This window comes from Pseudopodoces humilis, chromosome 22, assembly GCF_049639895.1.
Source record: "Pseudopodoces humilis isolate 2021_Gansu_Grassland_sample_001 chromosome 22, ASM4963989v1, whole genome shotgun sequence".
NCBI classification, from domain to species: Eukaryota; Metazoa; Chordata; class Aves; order Passeriformes; family Paridae; genus Pseudopodoces; species Pseudopodoces humilis.
The window spans coordinates 3,012,878-3,039,824 of record NC_142221.1 but is presented as its reverse complement, the minus strand read 5'-3'; the positions used below and the strand labels follow the sequence as shown (position 1 = coordinate 3,039,824).

The following is a 26,947-nucleotide window of genomic DNA, read 5'->3' as shown; positions in this document are numbered from 1 at the left end:
CTTTTCCCAGTGGAATGAGAAGTTGTGTCTTTTTTTTTCCCCCAAAAATCAGGGTCCTCCTGGAGAAGTCATCCAGCCCCTGCCCATCCAGGCTGCCAAGAGGACCAGGAGGAACATTGATGCCAGCCAGCTGCTGGACGACGGCAACGCCGACAACTACATGGACTATGCCGACGGCATGGAGGAGATCTTCGGCTCCCTGAATTCCTTGAAACTGGAAATCGAGCAGATGAAGCATCCCTTGGGCACCCAGCACAACCCAGCACGCACCTGCAAGGACCTGCAGCTCTGCCACCCTGATTTCCCAGATGGTGTGTCCCGGGATAGAGGCAGTGGAGGGAACTCTGGGGTTTTCCAGCTCCACACAGAAGTGAGGGCTGGAAGAGGAGGGATTTGGGGAGTCCATGGGGGATGTGGGTGGTGGAGAAGGAATATGTAGAGCTGGGATGGATATCATTGGAAAGCCCTTCCAGCTGAAATGGTCTGATCTAAAAATGGGGATATGGGCTGAAAAGTCTTCAGCTGGCACCAGAACATGACCACTTTTCAAAAACTACATATAAATAATAACCCATGAGAGGTGAAACATCCCAGGGTAGGAGGTTGCTGAAGTGCCCTCTGACCTGATCCTTTCTTCCCTTCCCTCATCCAGGTGAATACTGGGTTGATCCCAACCAAGGGTGCTCCAGGGACTCTTTCAAAGTTTACTGTAATTTCACAGCTGGTGGAGAGACCTGCATCTTCCCTGACAAGAAATCTGAAGGAGTAAGTCCACAGCACCTTTGCTTTCCCCTCTGTCCTGGTGATAGATGGTTTCCTGATATGAATATTCATAGACAGCAAATTTCAGGAGGATTGAGCAGCAGCAAGGAATATCAAAGATCCAGCATGTTCTTTTGTTGCACAACATTACCTTCTAAAATACTATGGAATATGTTGACAAAGAGAAAATCGGACTTAAACTGTGATTTGGGACAAACCTCTGATGATTTCCCAGGCACAATAAAAGCTAAAACCTTCATTTTTTTAACTTTGCTGTCCAAGGCAGGGGTGTGTGTTGGTGCAGGAATTGGGAGCTCTGTTTAACTCCTTCCTTCCCACAGCCCTGCTCCACTGCCTGCATGCCCAAGCACCACTGATTGCCCTCCCTTCCCTGTGTCTCCAGGCACAGCAGATAAATGTTTACCTCCTGTCATTTTTCCTGCTGTTCCTTGTGGGTAAATGATCCTAAATGATTGCAGGCAGGCTCAGAGCTCTCCCTGGCACTGCTGCACAAGGTTGATGAAGTTATTTGTGTAATGATGCTCTTAGCTCAGCCATACCCATCATTTTTGTCCTGTATCCCTGCACTCTATTTTCCAGAGCTGCTCTTCCCGCTGCCCGGGGACCAGCTGTGGCACTGGCCAAGCAGAAACACAACAATTCAGCCTGGGGGAGCTGTGCCAGTGTCACAGTTGTGCTCCAGCTGTGACAAAGCTGAGCTGTTCTCCTGCTGCATTTCATCCACCAGAAATGTGTGTCAGCACAGGACAAATCACACGCGACATAAATCCTCCCTGAGTTTTTCTTGGGGCTGTTTAAAGAGGAGATGGATTTCCTCTTCCTTAGCATCAGTGTGCTGTGTTTTTCCTCAAAATTTGACAGCTCAAAAAGCAGAGTCTGGCCATGATCTTGCAGGGGCTTGAGCTCCTGCTGTGCTGGTTCAGTGAGGGGCTCTGTGGAGCTGCAGCACTCCTCAGATAAAAATTCCATGCTGGGATCCACAGGAAAAAGCTTCTCCCATCCAGAGGGATGCAGACAGCCACCACCCCAGGCCTGGGCAGTGTCTGAGTGGGTTTGTGATGAGCCACAGCAGAGTTTCAGCCCTGGCTCCTCTCAGCTCATCCCTCCCCCAGCACAAACACTGAGATTTGCTCTGCAGATCACCTCCTGCAAAGGGGAGGACAATCCCCACACCTGGAGCTGGGCTGTTGTTTTTGGAGAGATTTCCAGCACAAATGAGGGCATTGTGGGAGGCTGAGGGAACAGCCACGCTCCTTCCTTGGGCTTTGACTCAAAAAAGCTTCAGCTGCTGAGCTGGGGCTGTCTTAAGGACGCTCTGATGACTGATTCCTTGTCCAGGTCACCCCTGGGTACCTGGGGCTCCATCCTGTGTGTCCAGCACCTCAAACACAGCAGGCAGGCAGGCAGAGGCTTTTCCTTAATCCATCCTTTGCCTTTCCCAGCCCCACAGCACTGGATTTGGCATTAGAGAGGCACCAGGCTTCTCCAGCACCAGCGCTGCCCTCCACATGAAGATCAATGCACCTTTTCCCAGCCATGCTTCCTTTTTCCCTCTCTGTCTTTCCTTTTAATTTTCCTGCCGCTGCTGGAATTGCATCCCAAGTTCCTAGAAGGCAGAGACAGCCCTTAGCAAAGGGGGCTGCTGCCAGAGCAGCACCACTCCATCTCCTCTGCTTCAGAGCCACCTTCTGCTCTCATTACTGATGTATAAAGATTTAAAAAACAAAACATTTTAAAGCAAGTTGGACAGTTTCAATAAGACATGCAGACTCTGGAATGAAAGTAACCTTTTTAATTTTGATTGATTTTTTTTTTTCTTTCTTTCTCTCTTCCCTCCTTGCCATCCACAAACTAGGCTAGAATTACTTCCTGGCCCAAGGAAAACCCAGGCTCGTGGTTCAGTGAATTCAAGCGCGGTAAACTGGTAAGATGCATCCTGGTGCTTGCTGTTTCCTTTAACCCCCTGTCATATTTTACAGAGTAAAATGGCTCGTTGGCCCAAAGAACAGCCTTCCACATGGTATAGTCAATACAAGCGGGGGTCCTTGGTAAGTGGCTAACCCTGGCCCTGGATCAGAGCTTGTCACCTGCTTTGGTATGGCCACACTGCTGCCCTCTGCATGCCCGACTAACCCCCCTCCCAGGCACATGGAAATGTTTAAGGTGGAATCCTGAGAGAGACCCCAAACTCACTGCAGGTGCTTTCTTCCAGTCTGCCTCCCTGGGACCTTGGGAACTGAGCTTTGCCCGGGGTTAGAATGGGACACGGGGGTGTCCTGGGGGACCCTGGGGCAGGTTTGTCTTCATAGAGCCCTGCAGGAGTGCTGCATCCCACAGGGAGTGCTGCAATCCCACAGGGAGTGCTCTCATCCCACAGGGAGTGCTCTCATCCCACAGGGAGTGCTCTCATCCCACAGGGAGTGCTCTCATCCCACAGGGAGTGCTCTCATCCCACAGGGAGTGCTCTCATCCCACAGGGAGTGCTGCAATCCCACAGGGAGTGCTCTCATCCCACAGGGAGTGCTCTCATCCCACAGGGAGTGCTGCAATCCCACAGGGAGTGCTGCAATCCCACAGGGAATTCTCTCATCCCACAGGGAGTGCTGCAATCCCACAGGGAGTGCTGCAATCCCACAGGGAGTGCTGCAATCCCACAGGGAGTGCTCTCATCCCACAGGGAGTGCTGCATCCCACAGGGAGTGCTCTCATCCCACAGGGAGTGCTCTCATCCCACAGGGAGTGCTCTCATCCCACAGGGAGTGCTCTCATCCCACAGGGAGTGCTGCATCCCACAGGGAATTCTCTCATCCCACAGGGAATGCTCTCATCCCACAGGGAATGCTCTCATCCCACAGGGAATGCTCTCATCCCACAGGGAATGCTCTCATCCCACAGGGAGTGCTGCATCCCACAGGGAATGCTCCATCCCACAGGCTGAGCTGTTTCTGTCTCACCCTATTTTGGGTGTCCCCGTGTTGCTGTCCCCTCGTTGCTGTCCCCCAGCAGTGCAGCCTTACCCCAAGAGCTGGGAGCTCCATGAAATGATGCTGGAGCCATGAGCAGGACGAGGTGCTGCCACCCCGGGGCTGGAGCTGCACATCTCCGGCCTCTCCAGGACAGCTCTGTCCCAGAGGATGGATTTTGTTCCCCACGTGGAGATGAACCACACTGGGGACTCCCATGCTGACCCCAGAGCTTGGGAGAACCAAAGTCATTTATTTAAAGGAAAATTTCCAGCCCAAGCCCAGTGGAAAGGAATTTGAGTGAGTCACAATTAAGGATTTTTTTCACAAGGGAAGAGCTGGTTTAAGGTCAAACAGCATTTGATGTCAGCAAGGCATAAACCAGGAAAAGCTCTGTTTCTTGTCTTGTAACAGGACATCCACATTGTGGGGAGATCAGTCCCGCAGAGAGCCAGGCCTGGGCAGGGATGTCAGATTTGTGTCTTAAACCACAGAAAAGTCCCCCTGGTACATCAATTCCTGTGGAATTAGCGGGATGCACATAACGAGCTCAGCCAAACCAGGAGGATTTGGGAACAGGCAAATATTCCATGGATAAAACCAACCTGCCCAGGGGCAGGAGATGTTCTGCTGTGTCCCACTGAGTCGTCCCCTCCCCAGGGCAGGGGGTTCCTGCAGTGCCCCAACTTCCACCTTAAAGGGCAAACAACCCAACCCCCTGCGTTGTTTCCCACATTTGCCGCATTCCATCGCCACTAAAACACGTTTTGCTCTGATTCTGCCCTCGAGGAGGACACGGCTTCTGGGGCTTCTCTGCATCATCAAATCAGGCTGCAAAGCCAAGGCTTCAGCCTCGTGGCTCCTTGGAAGGCAGCTACTCATAGCTTAATTACAGAGCACTTCATCAGTTAATGTTCCAAATACCTCCACTTCTCCATCTCCCCTGCTTCTCTCTTTCCCAGCTCTGTTAGAGGCTCAGTTGTCAGCCTAGAGCTTAGGGCTTATTCTTTTTTAGATAAAAACATTTCTGGTGCTACTTGGAGCTCTTTTTTCCATCTTTTTGTGTTGTCATTTTCTTGCTTCTTCTTTTTTATTTATTTTTTTTTACCTGTCCTGCTTTTTTCTATTTGGAAAAATAAAAAAGCCACCAGTATGTGGAAGGCCTCCCTAAGCAAACCACAAAACAGTCCAACACACAGACCATAAAAGGTTTATTTCTTTATTTATTTTAATATTAGCTCTGACTTTGCCTCAGTCAGTACTTGGAACCAATCCACATTTGCCTGGTGGATCCAAAATCAGCTGAAATTTGTGTGTGGATGGGCAGAACCAAAAGGAGTTTGAGTTCCCCTCTGGGTGCTACTCTGCTCCTGTTACTCCATGGAGAAGGTCCCGGTGTCTTGAGGGGCTGAACCCTTGGGGAACCCCAAAGCTGAGGGGAAGATTTCCAGTGCTGCCAGGGGCTGCATATAAATCCTGGGATTGCACAGCTGGGCAGATGCTGCCTTTCTTCTGGAGACACCTGGAGTAAGAGGGATGCAGTAAATATGAAATACAACCAAACCAGCTGGGTTTGATGCTCCCACACCATCATTCATCAGTGCTACAGAGCACTTGGAGCCAATTCCTTACCTTTCTTCAGGATGCAGCCGAGCTGTGTTTGGAGGGATAAGAGGCTTGCAGATGTTTCCTCTGCTTCCCTTCTGTGTGTGTTGCACACAATTCCCAGCAGCTCTAATGAGGCCTGCATCCCATCCCATCCTATCCCATCCCATCCCATCCCGTTGTCCCTCCCAGCACCTGCCAGCACAGAGAAAAGAGGAAAGGACTGGATTTTCCAAAACTGAGCAAACATTGTGCATGAAACCATCTCCAAGTGGCTCCAGTTGCAAAGCTGGGACGGGGCTTCACAAAATCTGCACAGGCTGAACAACAAAAGACCCCTTAAAAGGCAGCCAGGCTGCAAAGCAAGCACTGGTTTGAAATAAAACCAAATAAGAGAAGGTCCTGCAGAGCAGCACTGCCACACTGGCTGTGTGACAAGCTCTTGGCATTTTTTGTCCCCTTCCTTCCACGTGCTGGTGGTTTTCTGGTAGCTCCTCCTGGCATGCGTGGCTCTCTCCTGGTCAGTCACATTTAACTCTCAGGAGGACAGTGCAGCAGCATCCTGACAAACCGGTTGGTATCTTGATTTATTTGGATTTTCTCTTTTAATTCAGTGTTTTATTGTGGTTACAAATCTCTTCTACTGTTTGCAGCCTGCACCACGGCTCAAAGGTTCGTGGTACCTGGAGGAAATCCACGCTGGTTGGGTGCCTGTGTTTTTTCTCCTGGTTGTTTCTAAAGAAACCCACAGCCCATCCAGGGCAGTAGTTTGGAGATGCCACCTGAAGCCCAGTCAGTTCATACCTGCAAAAACTCATTCTGTGGGCCGTGAAAATCCCACAAAGTTCTGAATCCCCCAAGTGCTGGGATTGGCTTTCAATAATTTCTTTTTTGTAGGAATATATTCTCCTGCAAGGGAGAGAAAGGAGCCTGGTGGGAAGAATGGAGCAAACCCCAGTGTGCAAGACTGGGAATCACAATCTGTGTTCACGACAGGGCAGCAAATCCATTTTCCTTTCCCTGAGCAGAGCTTTTCCAACCAGGGCAGCCCCCAGTCCTCACCAGCAGGGCCAGGATAGCTGCAGATGAGTGCAAAGATCGCTTCAAAGCCCAGGCTCTGGTGCCCAGGAAAAACAAGTGGGGAATACCCCAGAGTGTGCAGAACAAAACACCCCCAGCAGTCAGAAATTTGTGTCAGACAGGACAGGAAAATAAAGCCCTGAGCCCTCACAGAAATTCACCTTCTCTCCTCTTCAAAATCTGGAGAAATACACTCAATATTGGTTTAAACTTGAGACACATCCCCAAATTTCCACCCTCTTGCTACCAGGGCTTGGTCTCTTTTATTTTCCTGCCCTCCTTTTAGATTCAATTTTTTTGCTCACACCCTCACCCCATCCAGCAGGAGAATGAAAAATTCCTGGGTGAGCAGAGCAGCCCCATGGCCACAGCGTGGCAGGAGCAGTGTGTGTGGTGACACTGGTGTCCCCCAGAGCCCCGGGCCAGGAGCAGTGACACTGGTGTCCCTCAGAGCCCCCAGACCAGAAGCAGTGACACTGGTGTCCCTCAGAGCCCCCAGACCAGAAGCAGTGACACTGGTGTCCCCCAGAGCCCCAGACCAGGAGCAGTGACACTGGTGGCACTGGTGTCCCCCAGAGCCCCCAGCTGTGTTTCCTGTCCCTCACTGCCCAGTGTTGTCCCTTCTCCACCTCTCCCAGCTCTCCTACGTGGACTCTGACGGGAACCCCATCGGGGTGGTGCAGATGACCTTCCTGCGTCTCCTGAGCGCCTCTGCCCGCCAGAACATCACCTACAACTGCTACCAGTCGGTGGCCTGGCACGATGCCACCACCAACAGCTATGACAAGGCCATCCGCTTCCTGGGCTCCAACGACGAGGAGATGTCCTACGACAACAACCCCTACATCCGGGCTGCCCTCGACGGCTGCGCGGTACGTGGGTGCTCCTGGCCTTGGGGACACCTTGGGGACACCTTGGGGACACCTTGGGGACACCCTGGGGACACCTCTGTCCCCTCCCCTGCTTGGCCAGCACCATCTTGGCCACAGCAGATCACCCCCAAATGTGCTTCAGGGTTTTAACATGGCAGACATCAACTTGCTCTTCCCTGCGTTGGAAATAAACGATTCCATGGGAATCCGTGATCCTGCTCGAAGTCAGGGGAAGCTGCAGCACCTCCAGGAATCAAATTAATCTGATTAATCCAATTTATCTGCCTAAAAATGCTGCTTGCTTTCAAAAGCCCCCCTGTGTTTTCGTTCTTAGCCGGTTCCTCGCACGGGGAGAGGAGAGAGATGGCACCCAGTTGAGCAGGAAATTTCCAGGGCTTGATAAGAATCTTTTTAACTGCTTCCAGAAATTCTTGGAGGCACAGCAGGCAGGGTTTGGTTGGAATTTTTAGTTCTTGCAGCCCCAGGAAGGCTCTGGGCTGTGCTGCTCATGGGGTGCACAAGCAGAGCCACAATTTCCAAAGGTGCCTCACATCCTCCCTTTTCTTCTAACTCCTCTTGGATACTTGATTTGGGTTTAAACTCTGAAAATTCTGCCCTCAGGAGATAAAAATTTGGCAAAGCAGGTGCTGCCTGCATTTATTTTGAGCCCCAGCTTGCTGGTGTAAAAACATTCATAATTCCCACCCTCTGGAACTGCAGCACTTGGAGCCCACGGGACAGAAAGATTGAGATGTTTGACAGAAAAAGCTCCTCACGTAATTTGAGATTGAAATGCTTCTGTTCTGGCACAAACAGATTTTGTACTGATGGAGCAATGAGGAAAATCAGATTAGAACTTTTAACACATTCCTGGAGAGGGAAAGGGCATCCAGCCCCTTTCTGGAAACGCTCAGGAGAAGTTTATCCTCAAGTTTTTCATGTTTCCTGCTGACATAACATCCTTGGGAAAAAGGGCCTTCTCGTCCCTTCCCCTTCTGAATCTCAGAGCTGCTGGAGGATCACGTGTTGCACATTTTCAAGTGGATCATCAGCCTCCTGAAAACCTCTACCTTTTGTGCAGATAAATTGGATTAATCTGCTACCCTGGCAGATGGTGCTGCCCAAAGCGCGGGCAGGATATTTGAGATTTATCTATTTGCTTAAAGGAGTTTGGGGTTTACAGTAGATTCTCTACATTAAAGATTATTTTAGTCTGGCTCTTAGACCCATAAAAAAGCCATTAGGAACTTCGAGAACTCCACCAGGAGTTTAGAGGTGCTTTTGCTTCTTTTTTGGGAGTGAGTGCTACAGCCCATCCAATTGCTGGGCTTGGCTCTGCTGGGTTAATGGTCGGCCTCAATCATCCCAAAAGTCTTTTCCATCCTAAGTGATGCCAGGATTGAGCCCTACCCTGGGTTGGGCTCCCCTGCACGGTGCTGCCACAGAGGTCCTGCTGTAGTGGGGAGGCTGCTGAATCCAAAGGAGCTCCAGGGCTGATGTTCTTCCCATAATTTGTTTTTCCTGAACTTCCAGCCCTTTCTCATAGCTGTGCTCCAGCCTGTTCTTCTGAGCCACACAAATCACAGGGAAAGGTAGAGCCCAAAGCTGCTCCATAAATTCTCTTGTTTGTGCAGCTTTGTACGCCCTCGGGGGCCACTTCTGCTTCTCTAATAATTATTTATATTTTGGAAAGAACTCTGTGGCCACCAGGCATGATAAAAAGACAGCAGCACCTTGTGAATTCCATCAAACTTTAAATGTGATCTTTTCACTAATATATTCGAATTAAATCGCTCCCATTTGCTCAACAAGCCAGGCATGTCCTGGGGGAGAGGAAACAACCTTTCCACAGCCACAATTTTTCCAGGCTCCCATTCCAGCTTGGAAATGTGCTGGAGCAGAGTTAGAGTGTCATGATCTGCTTCTTCCCCAAGGTCTGGGCATCTCTCAAGGGTTTTGCAGCGGTCATCTGGGGCACATGTGTTAAAAGCACAAATAAATTTGTTTGGGTGGTGGTGACCCCGATTTGGGTCCAAAAATTCCCGTGAAAAATCAACACGGTATTCCCAGCAGAGTTATTCAGATGTGAATTAATCCCAGTGATTATTCAGATGTGCTGGTGTTGGCTTGGAGACATCCTCAGAGCTCCTCTTTCCCTCATTCCAGGCAAGGAAGGGCTACCAGAAAACCATCCTGGAAATCAACACGCCCAAAGTGGAGCAGGTCCCCATAGTCGACATCATGTTCAATGACTTCGGAGAAGCGGCACAGAAATTTGGATTCGAGGTGGGACCAGCTTGCTTCCTGGGCTAAAAGAGCCACCTGAACCTAGTCTCCAAATGAGCAACCTCGTAACCTCATTGCGCCATTTAATTAAAAACAAAAAAAGAGAAAAAAGAAAAAAAAAAGGAGAAAAAAAAGAATTCCTCGTCACGTGCACGGTCTGAAACTGGACAGCGATGGGTTATTATTTTTTTTTTTTCCCTCCCCACCTATTTTGTTGCGTCCCTGGTTTTGCCCCAGCCCCTCTGTGCCCCCTCAGCCATTCCCAGGATGGATATGGAATCTCATGACCACCAGCCACACACGGAGACCTGGCCCTGTCCCTGCTGCCACCGCTGCTGCCCCGCGGCCACCGAGCTGAGCCCACCTCCAGCAAACTCCTCCTTCCTCCTCTTCTCCTTCTTGCCAGGAAGCGTTTGTTTGTTCCTAAGGAAAAAAAAAAAGGAAGAAACTTGAAATTCCTCATGTCCAGCTTGATGTTGAAGTCCCAGCAGTCCTGGATCTGAAGCTTCTTGGAAGGGTTTTGTTGCCTTCCACTTCTGTTTGGATCAGCTCCAGCAAGGAGATGCCATGGCTAATTCCAGAATTTTCCATGTTTCCTCCACTGAGTTTGCCTCATTCCACATTTTCCAAAGTGCTGACTCAAGGTCACACTGGGCATCTCTTTGCCGTGTCTTAAAGGTGCTTCTATTTTTGTATGTTTGTGAGTAAATATTTGTATCGTATTTTATTTGAAATGTTGGAATGTTTCCGCCTTCAAACCATGCAAGTGACCTTGTCTGTATTAAAGCCACCCCATCCCAGCCAAGCTTCCAGCTGGGAATGAAGACAGCAGCTCCTGTCCCCACTTCTGCCTCTTCCCTGCCCCAAACTGGGATCTGGAGCCTTGGAATTAGCCCCAGGATGAGGTGAAACCAGCCCCCTGAGCCACAGATGCCTTTTGCAATGATTCCTTTCAAAATGAGGAAATTAAATTCACTTTTTAACAAATTTCCTACAAATTCCCTGATCTAAAAGCAGGATCTGCATTGAGTCTCTGCCTTTTCATCCGCTTGCTTAACACCTGCATTTTAAATTCATTCTTCCTTTTTTTTTTCCATTTCAGCATTCCTTTAAAATAATAAGAATTAAACCTGAATCCATTCCCAGTGGCAGATTCCAGTGGCAGGGGAAATCCATTTGTCCTCTCTGAATACCAAGAATAAAAAAAACAGGGGAAAAAAAAATGAAGAAGAAAAAAAAAAAAGGTGCTTTTTATAGTTATTTTTACATATCTCTGTGGTGCTGATAACTTTAACACAACACTGGGGATACCCTGCCACTGGGCAATCTCCCACTTGGATTTTTAGGCACTTTCAGGCAGATTTTGGCTGCTGATAAATGCATGGCACCTTCTTATCTCTTCTGTCCAAATCCTGCTCCTCTCCTTCCTTGGATGGGCCCGTGTAGTAAGAAGCATTAAATGTTCTTACAATTATTATTATTTTATTTTTATTATTATTATTATTATTGTTGTTGTTATTATTTGGTTTTCCCAAGGATATCCATGTCTTTTCCCAGTGGGAAGCAGAGCAGATTGTCCTCAGTGGCTGAACGTTTGTGGTGCTAATTTATGTTGGGTGTCCTGAAGCCGTGGGGGTGCTGCCCGCCCAGCAATCCCGGGAATTTGCAATTTTCCTGCTCTTCTCACTTTTTTTTATTCCTTCCACGGCTCACAACGTGCTGACACCCTCTTCTTTTACCATTTATTTTTCCTCCTTGCCCGTTTTCCTTCTTTAGGTCTCTCAGCTGGAAAATAGTTGTTGCAAGGTGGGTTTTGTATTTTTTTTAATTATTATTCTTTGGCCTGGAACGCTCAGCTCAAGGGGGATTTTTCACCACGAAGGAAAAGACATCACATTTACTGTGAAAAAAGCCTATATATGATGTCTTTTCTCCCCTCCTGCCCAAATTGAGAGCAGCAGCATCCGAGGAAGGGAGGCAAAGGCGTGCTGGAAGGAGCGGCAGTGCCAGCGGTGCTTTTGGAGTCCTGGAGGAGCCGTGTCCATCCCTCTCCCTTCTTCTCCTGTGCTCTCTCCCACTTAAGGGAATTCAAAAAAACCCAAAAGGTGCTACCCTAAAAACTGCAGACTCCGGCAGCAGAGCAGTGAAAAGGAATTTAGGATAATAAATAAGGAATTCAGCTTCCCAGTCACCTTGGCAACAGCGGGAAGGGAGGGAAAGGTTGCACATCCCAGCAAAGCCATATCCTGATATTTGTCCACACCTGTGTGTCTGCCCAGGTCATGGGATTCTGCTCTCAATTTTCTCATCAAGAGAGCTTTTTTTTTTTTTTTTTTTCCTTTGATTTCTCTGCTTGAAGAAGAAGAAAAAAAAAAAAAGAGAAAAAGAATAAAAATTTCCTGTGTTGAATTCCACAGTGTTGTAATTGTACTGAGCTCCAAACTGTTCCAATCCCCCCCAGACCACTTAGCTACGGTATATTGCAATAAAATTACTACTTGTATTTGCAGACCTTCTTTTTGTGTAATTTTATTTCCCTCCTCCCCTTAATATATATTGACTTGAACAAATGTTGATAAGAAAAATAAAACCTATAAAAAAAAAAAAACAAAAACAACAACTTTTAGTACATAAAGGCCCTTTTTAAAATATAGTGTCAAATGCCATATTGTACATTTCTTCAAAGTCCAATAAACATGTCATAAAATTTAAGTGTAATGCCCATAAGAGCTATTTTAAAATATTTTAAACCTGTGTAATAAAGGAATAAATGTAATAGATTTTTTTTTTTCAATAAATCAAGTTTACTGTTTCCACCTAAACCCCCGTGATGTGAATCTCTTGTTGGAGTTGATTGCAGCGGGATTTCCCCAGGAGCCCCCTGCCCTGTGGAGCCTGGAAAGTTCATCAGAGGAGCAGTGGAAGTGGTTAAAAGGTAAAGAAATACTGTAAAATACAATCCAAACCCATCACGGGGAGAAATTCCATGCCTGGAATCTTTTCTTTGGGTTTGTTTTTTGTTTTTTTTTTGGTTTTTTTTGGTTTTTTTCTTTCCCAGTGAGAAATTCCAGTGCAAAAATCCAACCTGGTTTTGGTGGCTGGGACACGGAGAAGATTGTGTGGCCACCAGCTCTTCACCTTCTCCACAGCAGCAGAAACATCACCAGAGGAGTTTTTCTCTTCCTGATCTTCCCATCCCAAGACAAATTCAGGAAAAATCCCCATTTTTCCAGCTTCTTGGTGAGCTCCTCAACCCCCGGATTCCCGTTCTTGGCCCCAGGGCTCTGCTGTGTGGAGGGGAGCACCACGGGGGACACTTTGCTCATCCTCTCCTCCTCCTCTCCTGCAGGTTTCACTCCAGGATCCTCTGGAATTCCCTGCACCAGTGGCTGCCACCGGATCCGTGTCACTCTGGTTCTCAGGGGCTTCTTCAAACAGCCCCTGGTTGGTGCTGCAGTTCCAGCAGATGTTGGACCCTCAGGAGGAGATGTTTGGAGCACTGCAGGTGGGTCAGGTGCAGCAAGCTCAGCCCTGCACGGGGCTCTGAGGTGACCAAGCCAAGCTCTGTGTCCCAAAAGTTTGTGTCCTTCATTCTTTGGCTGCAGGTCTTTGAAGATTTTCACTCTTTGCTGAAAGGTGTCCAGAGAAGGGGCCAGAGTCACAGATTGGGCCAGTTCCATGGGCAGGGACCTTCCACAGCCCAGGGAGCTGCAAACCCCATCCAACCTGGACCTGAAATCATTCAATCTTTAGTCATTGGGTCTGTCATTGACTTCTAAGAGCAGTTTTGGGAAATCTTGGGGTATTATGGCCAAATCTTCATCCAGATGGACCCCAGGAATGCGGAGGCACCACAGCTGCAGGGAGAAGTGAGGGCAAAATAACTTTATTTACTTAAACCCGGCTGGAAATACCTCACTTGGACCTTGCTCATCCTTCAAGGTGACCCCAGCCCGTCTCACCAGCTGTGATTTGCACTCCATCGCTGCTGCTTGCAGCAAACGCCTCTGTGCTGAGGGAAGCTTTGATCTGCTATTAGGGAAAAACAGAGATCTGAGGAGGGATCTGACTCTTTCTGGCACTGCCAGACACGGGAGCCCTGGCACATCTTTCACCTCTTTTTGTAGAACATGGCCATGATTTAGTGCTCCAGCTCCAAAGCTGTAACTCCAGCAGGTGAAATACTGAGGGGAATTTTTAGAAGAGCCACAGAAGGAGCAGCAGATTATTGAGACAGTGTGAGCACCCAAACCTGCTCAGTTATGGGGTGAGGATGGGGCTGCTCACCCCAAATTCCAGCAGCAGCTGCCTCAGGGATCCCACAAGGGCAGGGCCAGGAGCCCAAAGCTCAGCATGCAGCAAAGAGAGGATGAAAACCACCAAGCTCAGCACCCAGGGGGAGCAGAGCAGAACCCAGCCCAGGGAGTGGGAATTATCCAGCTGATCCCAGTGGGGTTAAAAAGTGCTTTTAAAGCAGGGAAGGGGAGGCTGCAGAGCTTGGGGCTGCTGCTCTGCTGTGCCCTGCGTGTGAGGTTTTATTTGAAATGCCTGGGCTGGGATTCCTGCCCTGCAGGTGAGGAAAGCAGGTGAAACCTGCAGCGTTTTCCCCACACAGCTGCCTGAGCTGACCCAGGCACAAGGATGTGTCTGTGTGCTTCCCACTGCTTCCAGGGGTAAAACAGGAGCTGCTGTGGGATTTGCTGTAAAATGGGAATTGTTCTTCGGTTTGGTTTTCAGCCCTGCTCTGGAGGAAGAGGCCCAGCCCCTCGTGCTGCTCTGTGACTCGTGACTCCCTGGTTTTTGGATTCCCTTGGCTTGCTTCAGCTGCACTCCATCATCTTAAGGTCTTTTTCAGCCTAAAGAATTTTGTGATCTAACTGGTGGAGAGCTGGCTGTCCCTAAAAAAGCCCATCCTACATGATTAGTTAGAGTGGGATAGGGGCTCTTACCAAACACAGCTCCCCCAGCCCTCTTTGACCTGGAGCTGCACCAGCAGGGACCAGCACACCCCAGTTCCTCCTGGGAGCTGGGAAAAGGGACCAGGATCACAGCCCTGCCATGTCCCACTCCCTGAGCCACTCTGGGGTCACAGCTTTTGCTCTCCACAAGATGTCACGTGGGATTGGGATGCTCTTGCTGCTGTAGCCTCTCCAAGAGATGTTCCTCCCCCATCTCCTTTAATCCTGTGTTTACAACAGACTGGTAAAAAGAAAAATAGCCAAAAAAGGAGCGTTGGCACTGATAAAATTTAGAGAGCAGATCCTGGGCGTCCCCTCGGTGTCTAGGTGAGTTTTGGCAAACAAGAGAAGCTGTGAATGGGTGTTTTATACAAAGGGTTGAGCATCCGTAGTGCCACAGAGCTCCCCTGGAGAGACAGAAACAGCAGGAGCAAGTGGGAGGCTGGAATGAGGAGGGGAGAGGATTGTGCATGAATTAGCATGGAGAAAATATGCAAATTGTTGGGTAGAGTGAGGCTCTCATGGCATTCAAAGGAGCTGGAGCTATTCTTGTCCTTCAGCTGCTTTTTGTCCTGCGTCTTCTCTCAGCCAGGCTGGATTTGACTTGGGTTTATTTTTATTAATGTCTCAAGCAAAAAGTAGAATTGATCTGACCCACAGCTCTGGGAAAAAAAAAAACAAAAAACAAAAAAAAAACCCAAAAATAAAACCCAAAAACCCACAAAATCTCTCTCATGTCTTCCTGTGAGAAAAAACAAGTGAGCTGGAGGTGCCTCTGGCAGTTCAGCACCACCTGTAAATTAATCTCCAGAGTGCCCAGAAAAGCTGATGCAGTGCAAGTCAAATGTGTCCCCTCTCTTCACACCTTGCCCAGGAGCTGTGCCTCTGCAAATTCCCTGCTCTGGCTTTCCATCCAGACAATTCCCATGGTTTTTTTATTATATTTTTTTATCAGGACTGCTCGGTGCTGCGTGTGTCACTTGGCACCACGAGCCCGGTGTCCCTCTGCCATGAGCAGGTGGGAAGCAAGGATTTATCATAATTATCCATCAATTATTGTATCCCTGCATAATCTGGATTTCCCTTCATTTTTATTTTCTTCCCACGTGTTTTTCCTTTAAGGCAGGAGCAACCTTTGAGGCCAAGCTGGGCTGATGTTCCCAACATCTGTCAGGGGCTGTTCAGGCAGGGCTGCTCTCCTGCCATTGTGCAGTGACCCAAAAACAGCCTTGGAAATAATTGGCTTTTAATTCATCCTTCCCTCAGCACTTCCAGCTCTGGGGAATCCAGTCCCTTTCCACATCAAGGGAACCTTCAGCATCTTCTCTGGAAGTGCTGGATTTGGGGCTCTTGCACTGAAAACCCATTTTGCTTTTGATCTGAGAGCAGGAGGAGTTTAGCACGCTGCACTTTTATTAATGGCACTTACTGCCACTTCATTTATTCCTTGTAACTTCTCTGCTTGCAGATTTTTCCCATCCTGGGGCATCGTGGCAGCAAAGTGATTTTCTCCAGAGGCACAAACCCGGTTCTTCCCACAGCCCCTGCCTGCTCCTACCTCGGCAGCAAACAAAACCCTCCCAATTCCCGCTGGTACTAATGGCTTTCCTCAAACAGCCCCGAGCAAAAACAAATACCCCAAAGAAATCAAACACACCAAAACCCTGCAGAAAGCAGCTGTTCCCCTCCTTCAGAGAGGATCCAAGGAGCTTGTTCCTTCAGAGATGCAGAAGGAGGGGAGCTGTGAAGCGCTGAAATTACATCTTGTAAGGCTCCGGCTGTCACGCTCACAGGCACCCCTGGAACTGCTGCTGCACAGCTCAACAGCCACAGCCAGCCTGGCAGCCCTGGGACTCCGTGTTCTCATCCTGCCTAATTATTAATATGTTAATTTGACAATGAGATGTTGTTCTTTGTGGAAAATTTCCTGCGCCGCTCTTGGATTTTTTTTTTTTTTTGTTTTGTTTTCTCTGTTTCCTTGGCTCGGGGCAGAGCAGAGCCTGAGGAATCTTTTTGCCACATCCCTGGAAGTGTCCAAGGCCAGGTTGGAAGGGGTTTGGAGCGAGCTGGGATAGTCCAGGTGTCCCTTGGGGGCACTGGATGAGCTCTAAGGTCCCTCCAACCCAAACCATTCCAGGATTCTCTGATTCCCTGAGCATTCCAAGGTGCCAAGAGGGTAGCAAGTCAGGAGAGCATCATGCTGGGGGCTGATTATTTGGGAATATGCCACGACCAAGCCCTCCAGAAGGTGGATGCTGCCCCACGGCCGTGGTTGTGCCGCTGCCTGGGGATCCAGAGGGAAAGAATGCCCTGATGAAGTTTAAAACTTCACCTGTTCAGCTGAGCAGGGACCAGAAGCTGCTGGGGGTCTGCCAAAGGTGCTCACACATCCCAGGTGTGATGAAGAGTCCGATCTCTTCAGGATTGTGGCACAAATTTACACCCAGAAGTTTCCTGGGGGCTCCCAGATGGAAAACTGGGCTGGGGAAGCGCCTCCCTTCAGCCCCATCTCCCCCGGAGCTGAAGGTTGGACCCCAGCTGCTCCTCACTGCCACCAGCACCATGCTGAATTTCAGGAGACAGCAGCAGCCACTGAAAAAAAACCCCAAATTGTCCCTTTTTAGGATTTTCCCTTCAAGCAGGTTGATCCAAGACCCTGTTGAAACAGAATTCAAAAGCCTGCCAGACTTGAAACATTAATTAAGACACACAAGGGAGAGAGGGGGAGAAGGAAAGAGGCGAGCATCCATTCAGGAATTCTCTGCTCCACGAGGCAGCGTTTGTGGCTCCACACACATCCATCATTTTTTGGGGGGGGGGAAAGCAAGAAATTAAATCCAACCCCACAGGAAGTTTGTCCACCACCATGGATTTGATTTCCCAACTTGCATCAAGCAAAGATTAACCTTGCTGAAGGGCGCCAGCAGAGCGGGGAGGAATGTACAAATTAATCCCTGCTATGAGTTTCTTCAGGAGGAAACACTGAGCAGGATTAAATATTTATTGTATATAAATATTTTCTTTCCCACCTCCCCCATTTCCTCTCCTGATCTGTATTTCGGGCTCCTTCCAGCAAAGCCAGTTTGTCCAGCAAGAGTGCAAGTGTTTGTTTTTCCTCCTGGATGAGAAGGAAGGTTTGAGGAATAATTCATTTGCCACCTTGATTTTTCCCTTCCCTCCCCTCCCAAGATTGATATCATGGCACTTAAAGGGGAGAAAATCAAGTTGTGCTGATCTATGACCAGACACTATTTATTCTCATAGAACCTCATTTAAATTTTCTTCAGCATCCTCAGAATTAAAACCTCTTTGCAATCTCTCCAGCTGGCTGAAAATGTGCCATTTCCCTGCCTCCCCTCCTCAGATGTCTTTTCCCTCTGATCAGGGCAGGGCATTATCGATGATGTGATTCTGCTTTACATTCAGATGCTTGTGGGGTTTTTTGGACCATAAATAATGTTCCTGTGCAGCTCAGGCAGAATCATTCTGAGGTTGGTTTTTTCCCCCCCCCCTTTTCTTATTCCTTTTCCTTCTCTCTTTCCCTTTCTATCTTTCTTTCTCCAGCTCTTGCAAGGGGTGATAAATTCATCATTTCTTCCCCCGTAGCAACCGCCAACGTGCAATATGGAGCCCATTCCTTCACACCTGGGATTTACACTCGGGGGTGACCCTGTAAGCAGCAAAAAAAAAATCCTTTTCCATGGATCCTGGGCTTCCTGGGAGAAAGAAACCAGTCTGGAACAGAGGATGGCTCAGCACTGTAATCCTAGAAAGCAGCAGAGGGGCCCGGTGTCCCTCTGTTGTCCCCAGCTGGGGACAGCTTGGTCCATGCTGGGGGCATTGCTGGAGCAGATGAAGATGAAAGCTGGTTTTTTTAGAGATTAACGTGTTTTCCATGGATATTCCTCCCTGATGGGATGATGGGATTTGGGCTGGCATGGATGTGCCCTCTGGATCCTGCCCCAGCCTCCTGGAGCACAGAAGATGTGACAGCAAGGCTGGCTCGCTGCAAACATTTATTTTTGTCTGATTAGAAATAGAAAAAACATCTGAAAGCAGCTGGAGATGAACCATCCCACCAGATCCTTGCACCTCTTGATTCCCCTCTCCATGACCTGGAGAATCTCTCCCTGCTCTCCAGGGACATCAGTTCCTCCTGGCTTTGCTGAGATGAAGTGTCTCAGGGAGAGGAAACGGCCTTGAGTCATGCCAGGAGAGGGTTAGACTGGAAATCAGGAAAGGTTTCTTCACTGAAAGGGCTGGTCAGTGCTGGAAGAAGCTGCCCAGGGAGGTGCTGGAAGGGTTTAAAAGATGCAGGTGTGGCACATGGGGACACGGTGAAGCGGTGGCCTCGGCAGTGCTGTCTTCAGGGCTGGATGTGATGAATTTTGAGGATTTTCCCAGCCTTAATGATCCTGTGATTCCTGGATTAGCCCAAACCCATCCTGGGGCTGCAGTGAGGGGACACTGCAGGTCCCAGGGGCAGGGGCTGGTTTGTGGCACTGCTTTGGAGCTTGGGGACAGATCCCAGGTGGCCCCAGCTGAGTGAGGGGGGCAGGACCCCCTAAATCAGCCCCAGCATCACTCCAGAGCTGCTGGAGTGAGATCATGGAGGAGACTCAATTCATCTCTCCCTGCTCCAGAGCTTTCTTCCTGCTGCCCAGGGCTGGGGAGAACTCCCAGGCTCCATCAGGATGGAATTTCCAATTGTTTGGGGGATCCCTACCTTGAATTTCCAGTACGAGCATCCCTTTGTGGCTCAAAGGAAACCCACCTGGAAGTGCCTGTGCCACTCTCCCCACTTGAAAAGGCTTTGCTGGGGCCGATCCAGCACCCTCCACACGGCTGAATTCCCGTTTATTTTTTAAAAGCCCAAGATTTCACGTTGTTTTGTCTCTCATTTTGCAGAGTTAATCGGATTGGCAAGCACAGAAAGGAGCTGTCAGGGGAAGCAGCTGCCGAGCAGCACAAAGCTGGGTGTGTAATCCAAGCTTTACCCACAGCCTTATTAAGATCGAGATGTCTCATTACAGGCGTATTTCCAGCTGGATTTCACAGCAGCTTTTGTAATTTCTCCCTTTCACCCCCTCCCCTTCCTAACATTTTTTTTTTTTTCCCCCTGTCATATAATTCACTGCTTTTTGCTGTGGGGGAAAGAGTTTGGTTGAACACGTGTTGCACTGAGCAACATCCTCAATTTAAATGGAAATTCTATCAATAACAAATGTTCTCTCTCTCCTCACCCTGGGAAGGGCTTGGAAATATCATTCAGAGGAAAAAAAAAGCCCACCAGAGCTCAGAGCCAGCAGAAGAACGACCCCAGTCCTCTGGCAGGGCCAATTGCAGATAATAAAGTGTCCATTTGTTGCAGCTGAGTTGGTGTAAATGGGCTGGAGGAAAGAGGAGCTCAGGAATCGAGGCTGAAAAATCAAATGAAGAGCAAGGGGAAGTGGGAATCTCGTTATGGAGTGACTGTGGTCATTTATTGCAGCAGCTTTGGGCTGGAAATTGGGGCAGGGAGAGGGAGCCGGGAGCTCCAGGAACAGGAAGGAGCCTGGAACAGCTCCTGGAAGGAATTTTGAGTGATCCAATCAAAGGCATGAGGAGTTTTAGGTGGATAAAGGGACCAAAGGCATGACTGGGTCCCAACCTGTCACCCTCTCCAAGTCCTGTTCTCTTTTCCCATAATTAATTTATTATTTCAAGCCTGGCTTGTTGGGGCAGAGATTTTTCTCTGCCAGTTAATGCTGGGAATGCCCTGTAACACATCCCTAACTGGGAAAAACCTGAACATAACTAACACTGAGGAGCTAAATGGTGTTAAAATACATTTGTCCCTTTACTCCAGGGAGAAAACCTATGAAAAAAAAATAAAAATCAATGTTTCTGTCATCACCCAAAATCCCAGAAATCTTCATAAATTTTTCTGGTTGAGAAACTTTTCCCAATGAGAAACTTTGCCAGGTGTCCTTATTGCTAAAAAGCCATTTACTCCTGAAAGAGACGCTCTGAGGGAAATTTTTCAGCTGGCTGTAAAAATAAATCATTGAGCATCGCTGCCATTGACTGCTGAGATTTACAGGGGCTGGGCAGCTGATTTATAGGGGATTGGAGGAAGATGCTTTTTGACTGCAATCCATGGAGCAAGACCTGGACTCCTCCCCAGCTGGATGTGCAACCCCTGCACGGGATGAGGATCAGATCCATGGATTTCCTTCCAGGATGCAGAGTTTCATTTGGGTCAGGCTCTTTTGGGGATGTTGGGGTGCAGGGAGAGGTCGCCAAGCACCCCCAATCCCACATTTCCTACTGTGCTGGGGCTCCCCTTTGTTTGCCAGAGACAGAATTCCAGGAGCAGAGGTAAATCCCATCCCAGGTGTGTTTTAATCGATCAGGATTGCTCAGGATGCCTGAGGTTGGGAGGGATAAACATCTCTTCCTGTTTCTATTGGGTTTATTTGTTAATTTAAGCTCTGCTGTCCCTGTGCTCCCGGCCCAAGCCACATCTCACGTGCTCCTGCTGCAGGGCAGGTTTCTCCTCTGAGCTGATGCTGAGAGGCTCCAGCTCCTCCAAAAATGGGAAAAAAATTAAAAATTCCCAGTCCCTGCCCAGCTTTGGGGTGTAGCTGCTTTTCTAAATCCGTCTCGCTTCATTTGTCACGGTGATGGATCCGCTGCCCATATGTTTAAATACCACGGAAATGCAGCCTTGCAAATATCTGCTCACCCAGGAGGAATCATTTTGCCTGACAGGCAATCAAGGCAAGATCAGTATTTTTTCCTCGTCATCACCAGCTCTGAAAGACTTTGGAGAAGTTTCCATGTCCTTCTCCCTGTGTGGGGCCTCACCATTTGCTGCTGCTGCCAGGGTCAGAGCAGTTTTCTCTTTGCAAAACCCATCACCTTCCTCCAAAATAACCCAAGCAAGGCCTTCTCCCCCTCTGTACCATAAATCACAGTGGGAAAAATGAAATGTAGGAGCTTTCCAAGCCCCAGCAAGGCAGGGATGATGCTGGATTCATCAATCCCACGGCGTGGCTGCAGCTTAAGCTTTGCCCTTTACGAGCAGTGTTGCATTTCAGGAGAGATTTCTGAGCCTGTGGCAATGAGAGGAGAGAGGAGAAATGAAACATAATCACCCTCAGTGTCTGCCTGGCCTGAGTTCCTGCAGGAAAAGCTGGAAGAGCCACCTGTGTGAAATAAAAGGCTCCAAGGAGCAAAGGAATCCATTTTATCCAGAGCAATTTTTCTCGGAGGCTGAGGGATAGATCTTCTCTGCCCCAGTGCACACCCTTGGTTAATGACTGGAGTCTTCAGCATGAAATACTGGGGGAGAAAACTCCATTTCCATCCCTGCAGTTTGGAGAGATGGAAGGAGCAGCACTTCCCAAGGAGCACGAGAGCTGTGAAAGCTCTTCAACACCTTTAGTTCCTGCCTAGCATCTGCTGATATTTTATTTTTGGCACCTATCAAGCATCTGTTATCCCTGCTGAGATTTTACCCTGTCGTGTTTGTGTATGGAAAAATAAAATCCACCAAATAATGAAGAAATGCTGGCAGTAAAAAAAATAAAAATGCAGATTCTTCTGGGACTGGAGCTGCAAAGTGATGTATTGAGCCACGGATAGGAACCCCATGGATTTAGGGGAATTTCAGCCACCCAGAGAGTATTTCAGAACATATTTCTTATTCTAAAATTAATGACTGGATCAGCTGGGAGAGCCTCACCCTTTCTACTGACCCAAAGGGGTGCTGGGATTTTTCCAGGGTGGAAGAACAAGGAAAGGTTAACATGTTATTAAAAACTTCATTATTATGTTAATGATGGAGAAACTTCTGCTAAAACTCATTTCCAAGCCATCAGCTCTTCCCTTGCGTGTGCCTACTCCAGCTCAGGGCTAAATTACATTTTCTAGGATCAAGGAATGGCTTGGAAAGGACCTTAAAGCTCATCCATGGGTTGTGAGACACCTGCCACTATCCCAGGGTGCTCCAGCCTGGCCTTGGACACCTCCAGGGATGGAGCAGCCACAATTTTTATTCTTTCCTCAGCATTTCTGGGAGCATTTTCTCTGGTTGGAGCTTCCACGGACGGATCCAGAAAGCTCCCAACCATGTGAAGAATTTTCCTCCCAAGGATCACACAAGGATGACACTTGGTTTCCCAAGCTGGCAGCCAGGGAGGGGTCAAGGGGCTGCTCCTGCTCAGTTTTCCCGAGTTTTCCTGGCAGGGATGGGCAGCCAGGCAGGTTCACCCCGTGGAGTTGTTTTCCCTCCCTCACTGGCTGCCATGAGGAGTCTCCACTCCAGTACCACATCCAGGGCCATCTGTCCCCACTCCTGAGCTTCCAGCACTCAGTCCCCTCCAGGAAAACCAACGGGAATGTTCCTTTGGAGAAGGAGCAGCAGAATGGGGCTGATATTTAACCGTGGCATGGAGTTCTCACCCTCTTCTGCTTGGAGGAGTTCTCTCATTACTGAGCCTGGCTGCTGCTGACTCATTTATTCCGTGGCTTTCAGACTGGCTAAATATATTCCAGCACTAAGGACTAGTGCTCTGGGCTTTGGGAATGAGGGGGAAAAGGGAAAAGAAGCCAGAGGAGAGAACACTGCAGTGCTCAGCTTCACGCCCAGCCTGAGCTTCGCTGGGATGGGTTGCAAATGAAAGGATGTCCAGGAAAGATCAATGTGTTAGAGGCTTCTCACAGGCTGGAATTTGTCATGGTTCCAGCTCCAGGGAAGGGTGACTTTCCAAGAAATGGGAATCCTGGCCCAGAGGAGAAATTTGGGGCATTTTTCCATCCTTTCCTTCCACATGTGCCCTGTCTCCTCCACACCATCACAGCTCTGTCTTCATCAGCCTTCAAAGAATCCCAGACTGATTTGGGTTGGGGGACCCTAAAGCTCATCCCTTCCCACTCCTGCCATGGCAGGGACAACTTCCACCATCCCAGGCTGCTCCAAGCCCCATCCAGCCTGGCCTTGGGCACTTGCAGGGATCCAGGGGCAGCCCCAGCTGCTCTGGGCACCCTGTGCCAGGGCCTGCCCACCCTCACAGGGAACAATTCCTTCCTAAAGCCCAATGTAAATCTCCCATCTTTCAGTTTGAAGCCATTCCCCTTTGTCCTATCACTCCAGGGCCAAAAGTCCCTCTCCACCTTCCTTGCAGCCTTTCTCTCTCCCTGTTCATCTCCATCCACTCCCCTTTGCTTTTCAATCCTTCACTGGAAGCATTTCCCAGCTCCCATGCCTTGCACACTGAATTATTCTTTCCCTCCGCTATCATTTACCAGGGTGACACTCCCAGATGTGTCTTTTCTGTAGAGAAAGGCTGTGGAAACATTGTGGGATCAATAAAAAAAGGGAATACATCCTTTTTGGCACAGGCATCACATCCTGGGGGTTGTTTGCTGTCTCCTCAGAGAGGTGGGACCAAAAACATTCAGAAGCTGCTGAACTGAGGGGCTCCAGTTTAAGGGCACACCTGAAACTGGTTGGTTTTGCTTTAAACAAATGAAGAGAGAAAAATTTAATCCTTTGTTTTAATTTTAGACTGGAGTGTTAAAAGGAATTTAGGCACCTGTAGCATCTCCTTTCTGGTATCACCCACCAGTTCCCCATCTCAGAACCAGGATCAGAATCTGCATCCATGGAGGATTCACCCTGGGAAGCTGAAATAGCCAAAATCAATATTTGGCTTTGATGGTTTTCATGCCATGAAATCCACCCCAAATCCACGATCAGGAATTACACCCACCCCTGTGTCCGTGGCCCTGGTGTGTCCTTGCTCAGCGTTGGTGGCAGTGTGATTTTAAAAAGGGAAATAAATAAAAGGGAAATAAAAGGGAAATAAAAGGGAAATAAAGACAAGCAAAGTGTCTGCTCTGAGTCTGAGCCCGGGGGTGGGCACTGCCAGAGTTACTGACCCGAGAGTTTGCTGCTTGAAGGGTTCTGCAAATGCCAGCTGGGTGTTCATAAATCAAGCAGTGGCACACATTTCTCTCCTGGAGCCAGCAGAGCTGTGGCTCTGTAAATCACTGTGTACAGAGCCTTTATTGGGGGTGGTAAATCTCAAAGCTCTCACCTCTATTTTTTTATTTTTTTCCTTCTTTTCTCTTTAATTATTAAAGGCCACACTGAGAAGGAAAACGGCTCAAACCCTTTGTAAAGTTTGGAAGTGTTTCTGGAGGGTCTGGAGAGTGGGAGACAGATGGGAGAGGTGGCTCAGACCTCCTGCGTGTGAATTTTTTCCTCTTTGAAGCTGAACTTTTGATTTACAAAAATCACCTGTCTCAGCTTTAAAATCAAGAAGATTCCACCACAAAAATGGGAGAACTGCTGCTGTTGTTATTCATCTTCTGCCTCAAAAATATCATTTTTATTCCTAGTCAGGAATAAAAGAAATCAAGGATTGATTAGGAGGAGACCCTAAAATTTTGCTGTTGGGAAATTCACATCATGTGCTGCATAAAACAAGAGAAACTCAGGGGTTTTTTGTTCTTTCATGGGGCTTCTTTCCAAATTGGAATGAATGAGATGATGATAAGGAGATAAGAAGAGGATATTGAAAGAACAGTGGAAATTGTTTTAGAAATAGATCTCAGGGGGGAAGGCAGTTAGAGAAATTAAGCCAATTAGGCTGGATATGGTTGTTTCTCCCTTTCCTGAAGAAGCTCTCCAAGGTGGATAATGAAGGCCAGGCCAGATGTAAGGATTTGCATTCCTGGCTGTGGAGCCTGGAGTTTTAATTAGTCCTGGGGTCTTTCTGCAGGGCTGTGCTGACAGCCAAGGGTGTGCTGACCTTTTCCTTCCTTTCCTTTCCCTTTCTCTCCCTTTCCTCAGCTTCATTCCAGCCCTGCTCATCCCAGGGGCTGTCACATTCCAGCTCCGTGCTCCCAGCTGTGGCAAAGGCAAAACGAGAGCCCCAAACCCAAAAGCAGAGCAAACACATCCTGCAGGAGGGAGGAGAGGGGATTCCACCCAGGAATTCCTTCAGGGGCATCCCTGGGGTGAGGCACGGGGAGCTGGGGGTGGGCAGAGGGACAAGGGGACAAAGGGACAGATGTTTTGGGGTCTGCTGGGCTGGAATCTTCCTCGCATTTGCTGAGCTTGGCATGAAAACCACTGGGACATCCCAAGTGCTGAGGGAAGTGTCCCCTGCTCCCCTGCCATCCCCCTGCTCTGCCCACAGGCAAACACTGATTTCTCCATTCCCTCTGCTACCTTTTTACTGCTTCCCTGTTATCTCCAGCTCCTTTTAAGAAAACTGCCGTGAGACTTCTTCTTAAGGAAATCTGAGGAAAGCAAAGGCACCTTTTAAAGTGCTGATGTTTTTAACACCTTGTCTTGCACTGCTGCAGCACATTCCCCAAGAGCTCTTTGAAATACCAACACTAATCAGGAAAAGTTAAATTTTCTGCATGTGCTACATCCCTGGCTGATGGCTGAGCTGTGTCTGCCACCGCAGCATCTTCCCTGGCACTGTCTGCGGGGAAAAACCTGAACTCCCAGGAGAGAACAGAGATTTTCTGTTCCCACGGCACTGCTGGAGCTCTCTGGGGATGGAAGTGAGACTGGAATTTAATCTTAGTGCAGCGGGGAAGCTCAAAATGCCTTTGTGAAGGTTGATCTTTGAAGGGTTGGCTGAGAGCAGAGTGAGATCCAGGGAAGTTCCTGGTGTCTGATAAAACACTGAGGAGAAACTCTGACCCACACTTCTTGGCACAAGGAACTTCCAGCCAAGTGTGATAAAAGGGGGGAAAATCATTTTATAAGTGATTTAGTTCAACAACTGAGTACAGATGAGGGTCTGGAGCTTCCAAGCCCAGGATTTGCTTTGTTTTGGGAATTGGGCTGGTTTTCCAGAGGGAAATCAACTTAGTTCAGCTGGCCCAGCTCATTGTCACCCTCAGCATCACCTCCAGCTCCATTCCCAGGATCCAGGGACCCAGGAGGAGCTGCAGACACTGCTCCTCTTCCTCCCAGACTTCCTTAGGGAGAAAGCTTTCCCATCTTCGGGGAGAAATTCACTCCCAGCGTGGCACAGAGATTTGTGTGTGTGTGCTCAGAACTGCTGGCTGCTGTTAATCTCCGGGGTTTATTGATGCACAGCGATTATTTGCAGGTCTTTGAGATGGGAGTAACGTTCTCATCCCCTTTGTAACCACGTCTGGACCTGCACTGGGCTGGAGTAAATCAGCTGGGCTCACTCTGCCAAGTCCCTGCTGTTACACCAGGGTAAAACCCACAGAAATGAGAGCAGAATTGAGGCCAAGCCTGCCAGTAAATGAACTCCAGCAGCAAAAGCGACTTTAATGGATGTGTACTGCAGCTTAATGGATATGTACAGCTCTTGTTTTATTGCTGGGCTTTAGGAGAGTAGCAAGCCTTTAATTGACT

General features: G+C 48.7%; 1 protein-coding gene across 2 annotated transcripts in view; it reads left to right on the top strand.

The window, feature by feature from the left end:
• COL5A1 (collagen type V alpha 1 chain) overlaps nucleotides 1-12,105 on the top strand; it is a 132,427-nt gene extending 120,322 nt beyond the window's left edge. The window contains exons 62-66 of one of the 2 annotated variants that reach the window (XM_014258008.2): nucleotides 53-311; nucleotides 653-765; nucleotides 2,763-2,831; nucleotides 7,070-7,303; nucleotides 9,470-12,105. In XM_014258008.2, coding sequence (XP_014113483.2) covers nucleotides 53-311; nucleotides 653-765; nucleotides 2,763-2,831; nucleotides 7,070-7,303; nucleotides 9,470-9,616 — 822 coding nt within the window. In that variant the 3' untranslated portion in view covers nucleotides 9,617-12,105. Of the gene's footprint in view, nucleotides 1-52; nucleotides 312-652; nucleotides 766-2,638; nucleotides 2,708-2,762; nucleotides 2,832-7,069; nucleotides 7,304-9,469 lie in introns of both variants that reach the window. The other variant, XM_005529211.3, reaches the window with a different exon arrangement.
• Nucleotides 12,106-26,947: the final 14,842 nt, after the last annotated feature.